An 11,466-nucleotide genomic window follows, 5' to 3' on the forward strand; every position below is an offset into this window, starting at 1 on the left:
CTCTCTCTCTCTCTCTCTCTCTCTCTCTCTCTCTCCTCTGTCTCTCTCTCTTTCCCTTTCTATCTCTCTCCTCTTCTCTTCTTCTCTCTCTATAACTCTCAAACCCCCAAACCAAAACCAACTAGTTTTCCCAACTAAAGGGACTTTCTAAATACTTCTTTCACTCCCTACTAGACCTTTCAACTCCACACTCAAGCTAGGAAAGTCCCAGTGGTCAGTGGGGTCTCAAATCAATTCTGGTCTGTTTTGCTTCCTCATTCCTTCACCCATCCCTAGCTATCATACTCTTTATATTCCAGGCTTTAGGAACAAATGAACTTTGGAGAGTTAGTGGTATGCTTTTTCCTCTTTTACCTAGGATACCAAATACAGAAATCTTCTACAGGGCTGAGGGACTGAGGAAGGAGAGTTTAAAGAGATGTAGGGGAGAGAACTAACCTGAATCTTGGTGATAAGTCCCATTCATTAAACTGGTGCCTTAGTTGGTCCTGGCTACTTAAAAAAAAAAAAAAAGGCTAATCCTCTTGGTTAGAGCTAGTAAGACATGAGAAAGGAAATTATGTAGTATTGTGTTCTTGTCATGGTGATAAAATAAGGTGAGAGGTTGCTAAAAGGAAGAAAGAATGATAACTATGAAGTTGAAGACAGCTAAAACATTTCTCAAGGGAAGTTACTAGCAAGAATGACAAAAGACTGAAGATGTCATTTCCAGAAAGTACAGAAAGCAGGGAAAATTTAGCAGTCATTTGCATAATGCACCAATTGGGTATAAGTATCACCTGTTTTCTATAGTACAGGCTGGTCCTTTAAGGGGACAGGATGGCCATTTTCTTCCTTGCTGCCTGAGGTATAAAAAGGCTCAACCCAGGGGACACCGGTGTCATTCTCTCTCTGTCTCTCTCTCCTCTCTCTCTGTCTCTCTCTCTCTGTCTCTCTCTGTCTCTCTGTCTCTCTCTCTCTCTCTGTCTCTCTCTCTCTCTCTCTCTCTCTCTCTCTCTCTCTCTCTCTCTCTGTCTCTCTGTCTCTCTCTCTCTCCCTCCCTCCCCCCCAAAGCCTCCCACTGAAAACAACTCATTTCTCCAATTATGGAGTTTCCTAAATACTTCTTTCACTCCCTGCTAAGACTCACTTTCAACTCCAAACTCAGACTAGGAAAGTTTTCCTGGTTATTTGCTATGTTGATTCTGCAGGAGGAACTGGGTAGTATTTAGTTTAACCTTGTATCCTTCTGGTTTCTTATCATCTCTGATTTAGTAAAGTGGTTTTTAACTGGAGTTTTATTTTTCCCAAGTGCTTCATTGTATTTTGACTCTTCAGCCTGAATCATTAGGCTCATCTCACTTAGTCCTGGTCTAGAATACTGATGTTTATTTTTCTGCCACAGCCAACACTTATCTATGCCCCAGAGATAGGTTGATATTCCTCGCAGAAGAGAGTACACACAAAAATCTCAAGGAAGGACTCTCTAAAAACTTCCTAGAAATTACAAATGTTCAAAAGGGGAATAAGGTACTCAGGGGGTAGTGAAGGTAAAATAAAGGCCATGGGGCCACTGGTTAGGAATGTTGTAGAGCAGCTTCTTTGGGCATGAGTTATCCTGGATGGTTGTCCAGAGTTTCCTTCCCACTCTATCATTTTGTGATTCCATAAGGAGAAAGTTAAAGAACGCAAGAGATGGAGTTTCCTGGAGTCTTGGGTGCCCTTAGGGGATGGGAAGAAAGACAAAAAAAGAAGACCAGAACTTGACTATAGCAAAGAAAAGGGTAAGGAATTAGAATGCAGGGGTTCTGCATTGTTTCTTCTCTCTCCTTAGGAAATACAACTGTTCCAAACTAAGTGTCCCAGGTAATGGTGAGGTGATAGTGCTTTTGAAAGTATAGACGGCTAGGTGGTAAAGTGGATAGGGTGCTAGGCCTGGAGTTCAAATCTGACCTCAGATACTTACTAGCTGTGTGACCCTGGGCAAGTCATTTCATCCTGTTTGCCTCAGTTTCCTTATCTGTAAAATGAGCTGGAGAAGGAAATGGTAAACCACTCCAGTATCTTCGCCAACAAAACCCCAAATGGGGTCAAGAATTGTCACATAGGTCTGAAATGACTAAATAACAACATATCCTTAGGAGAGAGATGGTTATGGAAGGCTGGTGGGTGGGAAGGGAGAGAAAGAGAGACAGATACACAGAGAAAGATAGAAAGACCCTGTCTTCACAGAAAAATTCCAGATTCCTTACAAGCATTGAATTCTGGAGAAGACGATCTTTTAGTATCTTCGTCCCTGATTATAGAGCAACAGATCATCCATCTAACCAACCAACAAAGAGACCTGTTTTGGCTCTTCCCTCTTCTCAGGCTTGGCCTAATCAATTCAAAGTAATTCACTATTATTAACTAGAGTATGAGCTCAGCACTGGACTAGGTCTATGGGGGATATTGAAAAAAAAGAATCCATCTCACTCCTTGTTCCTAATAATGATAATCCCTAAAATTTATATAATGTTTTACAAAGTAGTATGCTGACAGACATCTGTCTCCAAATTACCGATGAGGAAACTGAGACTTTAAAAAAGTCACAGAGACTAGGGTAGGTGTTCTTAGCCTGGGATCCATGAACTTTTAAAAAATATGCATTTTGGTAACTATTTCAGTAAAACTGGTTTCCTTTGTAATCCTTTGTCTTTTATTTTAAGCATCTGAAAATATTGTTCTGAAAAAAAAGGGGCCCAGCACCTTTACCATGCTGCCAAAGGGGTCTGTGACATAAGGAAGGTTAAGAACCTCTGGACCAAGGGAGGAACCCAGAACCTTGCCATTATGCCACATTATCTTGGCCATTGGAGGTATGAAATTTTGTGGCACCTTACCACTAGACATACAGGAGACTCCATATATGTAGGAAAACGTAGCATGACCCTTCAATTATTCTTTTTTTTTTGGAGGGCAATTGGGGGTAAGTGACTTGCCCAAAGTCACATGGCTAGTAAGAGTGTCAAGTGTCTGAGGCCAGATTTGAATTCAGGGCCAGTGCCCTATTCACTGCGCCATCTAGCCACTCCCCTTCAACTATTCTTAAAGATAGAGAGTGGGGGTTCTATGGATATGGAATACAATATATACTGTTAGATATAACTGATATGTTGGTTTTCCTGAACCGTTTTTTCTCCTTCTTTGTTATTTTATATTTATTTTGTTATATTTATTCTTTCTTCTCTTTACGAATGAAGGACAAATAACAATTATTTGTTATATTGAATGGTTTGCTCTATTGAAAAGTGACATATTCAGAAATGAATGTGAGATTCAAAAATTGTTATTATTTTTTGTTTAAAATCATAGGATGCTAGATTATTGGCAACTCACTCTAATTCCTTCCATCCTTCCCCACTTCACTTTCTAGCTGAAATCAAGACCTTTACTCTTATCAAACTCAGATAGTGAGTTGCCTTTTGCAAAATGTGTGAGAGAGTCAATGGTCTCTTTGAAGGGGCAGGACACAGAAGACAGAGGGTAGCAGGAAGGCAAATTCATAAAATGAGAAAATACTCAGAGTTTCTCCTATTAGATAAAGAATAAACCATGCTTGTTTCTGTTCATACAGTCTAGTCCTTGGGATGGGTAGCTACCCAAATTTTCAGCCTTGCTGGAAGCTCTCAATTCAATTGAATTTCACAAACTTTTGTCCTATGAATTAGAGGCAGAAGGGTCTTTTAGTCCAATTCAATTTGCAGATGAGAAAACTGAGTTATGTTGAAATTGACTGGCTTGCCCAAGGTCACTCAGGTAATAAGATTAAAAATCAGATCCTAACCCAAATTCTGTGTTCTTTCCATTCCACTAATTTGAATTCTTGTTTATTTGTTAAAGGATTATCACTTACAGAATACTGTTAAACTTTGGGGAAGATGGAAAATTTAGCTAAGGCAAAGCCTAGACTTAAGAAACTTACCAGCTAGTAAAAATACCAACACATAAACAGAGGTAACAGCAATATGAAATAATAATACCTCTATCAACCTAACTGTGAATTCATGGGACGTGGAAATTAGTGGTCTCTCTACAGAAGGAGAGCTTATTTTTCTAGAGGATATAATTTTCCCTTCACCTTCCATAGAGAAAGCAGAGAGGGGAAACTGAGTCATGTAGCAGGGTTTACAGGAGAGACACTTGTTAGTCTTCGAGACTTTGTCTCCATGAGGATGGTATTCAGAATATACTACAAATGCATGGATCAAATGAGATATTTGTAAAAGACCTAGAACACTGTGTGCGCATGGTGTTTAATAATTGCTTGTACCTTTCTGTTCCTTTTACTTATGTGTGGCTGCACTTCCCAAAATCAATCATAAACTCCTCGAGGGTAGAAAATATGTTGTTTATCTTTCTATTTCTCCCTGCTTCTCCCCACCCCCACCTTCCACACCTCACTCAGGCTGCTAGCACAATTGCTTAAGGAATGATGACAGAGACTCCAGAGAAGGTGGGGAAGGCACAAGGCAGGAGAGGGGGAAGGGCACTCCTTAGTAGAAACTTAGCAAGTACATAAGCCAAGAAGCATTTATTAAGGGCCTACTATATGCACACACTGTGCTAAGTTCTGGGAGATACAAAGAGAGACAAAAACAGTCCTTGCTCTCAAGACATTCACAGTATAATGGGAGAGAAAACATGAAAACAGCTATGTACAAATAAGACATAGACAAGATAAATTGAAGATCATATCAAGGGGAAAGTACTAGTAATAAGGCAGATCAGGAAAGATGAGGTTGGGTGAGAAATGTCATCTTGATCCTCACTGCAAAATGGTTAAGACTACACCGTCAACTCCTCCTTTCCCACCCCACCACCTTCAAAGGCTGCTTCTCCTCTAGGTCTGTCCTTCCCTTCTCCACCTTCTGTCACTGTGTCCCCAATACCAGGTCCAGGTTTCCAGTGGCCTGCCCCCATCTCCTGTGCTCCTTCCTGCTGGAATCCCTAGCCTCTAGGGTCCCTTTGTGTTCTCTCCTGCATCCTTCCTGCCTAAGTGGGCCCCTCTCCATTACACCAGCACCTGCCTATTTCCTTGATGTTTCCTGCCAGCACCACTCAGAACCAGCAGCAAACTCCCATGTTTCCAGCTCCACCCATGGTTTTAGTCTTGATTGCAGAAGACCTCTGTTTGGGAGTTTACAACCTAGGCACCCTGCTCTGCTCAGAGAATTTGGCAATATGTGCACTAGACAATTTTGAAACTCAGAATCAGGAAAATCCACAGTAATTTGGAGTCCACTGACTTTGCTAAAACACCAAGTGGTTCTAGAATGCCCAAGCCCTCAGAATTCTGATTTGGGAGATGTTAAGAAAATTCTGCCATCGTGCATCTCATTCCAAGTCCCTCAAATCCTTTGTATGTTTTCTAATTCATGAGTGTTGGAGTTAGAAGGAAGTTATCTTGAATCCCCCCAAGTATAGATGTGAAATTTTGATGCCAAAAGGAGAGTGTTTTTTAAATGGAAATCAGGGCAAGAGGGGAGGGGAAGGGGATATAAAGAAAAGAAATGTATATATATATATATATATTTATATACACATATATGCATATATACATACACACATATATAGTGTTTTTAAATGTTCTTTATAGAGCTAAAGTAAAAATCATTATTTTGATACATGGAACCTCAGCATATTCATAAAATTATCACACATACTATATTTGGAAATGTGAATAATTTGGGGGAAAATATGGAAAAGAATGATAAGAACTATCTTACCTCCATTTTTTCTCTGAATTTTTACATCTCTTTATCCCTTAGCTTAGAGCAGCAGTTGATTAAGTTGGAGATACTGCGGCTCAAGCCAAATATGTGGGAGAGTAAAGAGTGGTAGACTATCAGAGTACTGCTTCTGGAATCAGAAGGACCTGGGTTCAAATCCTGCCAGGTTATTAGCTATGTCACTTTGTCTCCTCATCTGAAGACTGAGGCTAACAATAGCACCGACCTCACAGGGTGGCTGCAAGAATATGCATAATGTCTGTATGAAATGTGTTTTATAGACTACTGTACAGGAAACTATAATGAAGCAACATCTGGGAAGCTCATCAGATGGTCTGAGAAGGCAAGCAGAGTACTGGGAGGTGTTACACAAACATGCCAGTCCCCCATATTTCTGATCCGAACACCAAAGGTCCTGCCAAAGCCCTGGAATCCATGGTTTCTCTTTTATTTTGTGCCATGGATGTATTTAATACTTTCTCTCCCCACCCTACCCTGCCCCCACTGCAGGGGGTGGGAGGGGGAGTAGAGGAAGAGAATCCCCTTCATTGCCTGGGAGAACAATGATTAGAGAGCTATAAGTTGTCTCATGTTTTCTCCCATCTCTGCCTTTCTCTCGAATGGGGGAGGGGGAGGGGATTGGGGTGGGGATGGGAGGAAAGGGTCTGGCTAAGAGATCCCTGTCTGCATCACAAGGAGAAAGGAAAAGAGAATCTTCAATCAAGGGACTGAGTCAAAATGTTTGGAAGTCTTGTGACGAGACAAGAAATGAGGGGTCTGGTAAAGTGAAATTAGATGGTCATTTGGGTCAGATCTCACAATCTTTAGCTTTTTTGGTCTCTCTCTCAGTAACTGAAGATCAACATCAGAAAAGGTGGAAAAAGGGGGATGTTATTTAGCCTATTCATTTGAGAAAGAAAGCCAGGGTGTCTTCTTCCTCAGTGATTGGAGAAAAGATCAGGTACCCAGGCTTCTAATTAGCTGGACTCAGGCCTTATCACTGTCTGGAGCCTGGCAAATACCCCCTCTCCCTCACCTACCAGCTCATCACTTCTCTATTCCAGTAACTCCTCCCCTCAAGTCAGTGTCCCCTTTTCCTGCTCCTGCAGTGACTGTCTTCCCTGCCCCTAATTACTGTAACGCCCCCCTTCCCAGACCCTTCAATGCCATCCCCCTTACCGGCTTTCCCAGTCTTTGCTCTACCCTTCCCCCAGCTACCTTACTCCTACCTACCCCGACTCTCTCCCCCTCCTACCCCTACTCCGTCTCCCTTACCCTACCCGACTTCCCTACTCTCTGTCTCCCTTTCCCAAGTACCTCTATCTCCCCCCTCCCCTTCCTCACTTGCCCTGCTCCTCCGTCTCTGCCAATTCCTTTCCTAGATCCTTTGCTTCTGCCCCTCCAATCTCTGCCTTCTCTCCTGGATGCTCCAATCTTCCCCCCCCCCCCCCCCCTCTTCCCCCCCCATCCCTGTCATCCCCTCTCCAGTTCCCGCAGTCTGTCTCTCCCCGCCCCGCCCCCCCAGTCTCATCCCCCTTAGCCGTTCTCTCCAGGCCCAGTCTCCCTTCCTCCAACTCCCAGCCCCCTCCCCAACTCTCATTAGCGTCCGCGCAGCACACTAACCCGATCCGAAAAAGCAACCTCTCGCTGCGGGCCATGATCAGGCCGGGGATGCCCCAGCGGGGTCGACCGCAGCGGGTCCGGCTGAGCAAGAGCAGGAGGAGGACGAGAAAGACGAGACCGCAGCAAGCGAGCGGGTACAGCGACGTGGCTGGGCAGCCCAGCAGGGCCATGCTGGGGGCCGGCTCTGCGGGGGACCCGGGAGGGAGGGCCGTGGGCGGGGCGCTGCTAGGCTACAGCCCGCCCTGGGCACCCGCACAGTGGACCACAGGGGCCGGCCCCGCCCCTAGCCTTGACCTAGAGATTCTAGCCCCGCCCCCTACATTGACATTAGGGCCAAGCGCCTCCCCTTGCTGCCCCTTCCCACCACAGAGAGCTGCACTGACAGGTTTCTAGCCAGCCCGAGTCATTTGTACGCAGTGGCGGTGGGCGCTGCTGTGACTTGCCCCTAGCCGGGGAAGATCTCAGAAACAGAGGGGAGGGGGTTTGGAGAAAGAGCGAGGGGAGTGGGACCAGAACTTGTGATTTCCTCCTTAAAATCCTAAAACATAAGGCTTATCTTGGGGTTTCTGACTGGGAGACCCGTTCTTCCTTCCCATGCTCACCCTTGTCATATTCACTGGACTCCAATTCAACAGGCATTTATTAAATGCATCCTCCTGGCAGAGGGCATCTTTCTAGGCTGCTGCGCGCTGGTGCGGAGACGTTGAAAGCAGGGTGAATAAGACTCAAATAATGTGTGCTTTGGAAAAGGTTAAAGCAAATTGTGAAGTGGGGAAAGAGCAGATGCGGGGGGTGGGGTGTGGGGGTGAGGCGCAGGTTTGAGAGGAGATGGGAAACGCTAAAAACGAGATTCGAGGCCAGGGCGAGAAGGACAGGGCCAAGTTCATTCTGTCCCCTGATCCAGGAAGGACAGGAAATGCTGCACGCAGCTACTGCTTGCTACCTCTCCCACTGGGAGACTACTGAGGCAGGAAGCAGATGAGGCAAATTTCTGTCTTCTCCCCACGCCCTCGTGTGCCAGGCCATAGAGGCAGGATTCTGTCCTGTTCCCCTTCCCCCTTCCTCTACCCCCACTCCTACTCTGCCCCTCAGCTATGGAAGAAGAGGAAAGGATTGGAGAGGGAGTCAGTAGGTTGAGAAATCAAAGGCAAAAAGAGCTCTGCCCAGGCTGTAAAGCAGTGACTATTTATAGAAAAAGGAGGCGGTGCCCTTTGCCCTCCCCCTGGTCCAGTTCCAAGGCCTGTTGTACCTCTTCTGGACTTTATTGAACTTCAGGCGTCTTGAAATCACAGGTGAGGAATACTCAGACCTCCTAACAGAGAAGGTGGAGGAGTCAGGGAAGTCCCACCAATTCTCCTCCTCCCAGGCTGCTGTCCCAGTAAAGGTTTCTGCAAACTGGAGTTTCTGAATAAAAGCCCCAGTCCTTTCCAGGAGTGGAGGAGGGAAGTGTCTTTTGGTTGTTCTGGGAGCCCAAAAGGCTAGGTCTGCTTGAGTTTTTTTGTTTTCATTTTCATTCTCTTTTCTTTCTTTTTTTGTTTGTTTTTTTTTTGGAGCACTCTGCAGCCTTGTCTTAAGTGACTGAATCAAACATCCATTGGTCCCGTTCATTAACTCTTTTTTTTTGCTTGTTTTTTTTTTGGAGGGCAATTGGGGTTAAGTGACTTGCCCAAAGTCATACGGCTAGTAATAGTGCCAAGTGTCTGAGGTCAAATTTGAACTCAGGTCCTCCTGACTCCAGGGCCAGTGCTCTATTCACCTAGCCACCCCACCATTCATTAACTCTTGAACTGGCTCATCTCCCAGGTCTTAGGATCATAAGATTTAAATCCAGAAGGAGTCTTAGAGATCATCAATGCAACCACAGCATTGTGTAAACAAAAAAACAGGTGGGATTCAAACCCAGGTGCCCTGACTCTAAACTTTTGACTTCTCAACCAGACTGGAAGAGGCCTCTAACTTATGGGTGACTGGAACCCCAAAGCAGGCTAGAGATTAGAGTTAGGAATCAAACAGAAATTTCATTTCAAAATGAACAAAATGCTTGCAAATGGAAGTCCTGAGAAGGAGGGCTTGTGGTTTGTGTCAGGGGTAGGGTGATTAAACATGAAAACCACAAAAAGGTGAGACCCAATAACATCATCCTCAGATCTTGAGTAAACAGTTCTCATGGCAGGCCCACACATGCATGCATTTTTTGGACAATACAGGTGTTCTTGGTGCTGTGGGAACAGTCCCTAAGTTATTAGAATCATTGAGCCTTGTGATTGTCTCAAGTCTTCAGGGTCATTGAGCCTTGTGATCATTCAGCAGGACACAGAATCAGAGTTAGTGTGGTGGGAACAGGAGTGCAGCACAGGAATTGTTCAGTGTCAGATGTGATTGAAGACTTTCTGTTGCAGTACATTGACTGTAGCTACAGCTCTTGGGCCAAGATCCCCTGGGAAACAGAGCTAATTAATTAAAATCATAAATTCTAATTCTGGGGTTTTGCTGTGGCTGATATTATCCAGAGGGTGAATGCAAAGGATTGTCATTATGTCAAACTCAAGGCATGGCTTGCTTGCTGAGCAAGCTCTGGAAAACAGGGTGTCTCCTAATATCTTGACAGACTATACCACGGTGAAGATGGGGAAATGTTGACCTTCCCTTTTGATGACTTATGTTCATGTTTGATGCCTTCAATATTTTACTTTCTGATGGAGGAAGATTTTTCAGACTCTCCGAAGATCATCTTTTCCAGCCCTCTGTCTCTAGTCATCATAGACCACCCTCAGATTCTGATGGATAGTGGTCTCTCTGGTATAGAGGTTCTTAGCTTTTTTTGTGTCATGGACCCTTTTGGCAGTCTGGTAAAACCTATGCACCCCTATGCACTAACTTTTTTTTTAAGCAATTGGGGTTAAGTAACTTGCTCAAGGTTACACAGCTAGTTATTTTTTGTGTGGGTGCCAAGTATCTGAGGCCGGAACTGATCCTGGGTCTCCCCAATGCCAGGTTAGGCACTCTTACTCCACTGTGCCACCTGGCTGCCCCTGCACTAACGTTTTAAAACTCACAAAATAAAATACAGAGGATTCCAAAGGAAGCCAATTGATATCAGAATTGAAATGAAATATATTTTTTTAAAAAGCAAAATTCATGAGCCCCAGGTTGAGAACACTTCCACCTCTCTAAAAGCTGTGAAGCTCCAGAGAAATATTTCCCCCTCTTATCCTTCTTATTGAAAGGTAAATCCTCATAAATACCCTAGTATTTGGAATTTGATCCCATTTTTTTACTTAGAATATCTATTTCCTTTCTCTTTTCCTTTCTCATAAACTTGAATAACATGCATAATGGGGAATGTGTCCCACCCATAGGAGCCCTTGCTTATATTAGCATTAAGGGAGAATACTGGGTAGCTAGCTATTCAGGCTGTAGTTTATATGTATACCTCCAAGTGGGGTGCACTCAACCCTGAGCTATCTGTTAAAGAAATTATGCAAATATGAAAAGTTTTAAATCCTGAGTCTCTTTGTACTTCCTCTCTGCGCATGTGTGTATAGTATCTGTCTGGTTCCTACATTTTCCAGCCTTTCCTTTTAGAGCCCCCCTGGGTTATTACCTAGTCTTGAGCATGATTTAAAACTGTCAAAATTCATAATTAACTTGGCTTGCATTTACCTCCATTCACATTGAATCCTAATCCCTTTTTCCTAACTTCTTGTGACCCAAAGGATTATTGATTCACATATAGATTACATTTATTAAACAAAAAGGAAAGGTACTGCATTAAAGCCTGCTTGACTTGAGCAAGCTATGGCCCCTTATGTTAATCTGAGTTTTTCAATTTCCACTTTTCTCTTCTTGAGGTCCAACTTAGAGAAGGGCATCCCAAAGGCCTCTATAGATCACTTTGATCTCAAAGGGAACGAGGAAGGAGAAACTAAGATTATTTTATTTTTCCCTCCCCAATCTTGCTACTCCTCTATTGAGCCTATTAAAAAATCTATGAAATGCATAGTTTTTCGCATTACTTGCAGAAAAGTTAAAAAATACAGTACCAAAGCACACAGAATACTTGAATAAATTCCATCACAGAATTCTCCTTAAA

The 11,466-nt window shown here is 43.7% G+C and overlaps 1 protein-coding gene across 1 annotated transcript in view; it reads right to left on the reverse strand.

The window, feature by feature from the left end:
* Positions 1 to 7,632, reverse strand: part of LOC138151639 (probable hydrolase PNKD) — a 27,178-nt gene extending 19,546 nt beyond the window's left edge. Inside the window, exon 1 of the mRNA XM_069075160.1 lies at positions 7,374 to 7,632. Within this exon, the coding sequence (XP_068931261.1) occupies positions 7,374 to 7,543 (170 nt within the window). The 5' untranslated portion in view covers positions 7,544 to 7,632. The remainder of the gene's footprint in view (positions 1 to 7,373) is intronic.
* Between the last annotated feature and the right edge of the window lie 3,834 nt (positions 7,633 to 11,466).

Source organism: Petaurus breviceps, unplaced genomic scaffold (assembly GCF_028583685.1).
Source record: "Petaurus breviceps papuanus isolate PSGF00001 unplaced genomic scaffold, PetGlider_PUasm1.0 90903, whole genome shotgun sequence".
Lineage (NCBI taxonomy): Eukaryota > Metazoa > Chordata > Mammalia > Diprotodontia > Petauridae > Petaurus > Petaurus breviceps.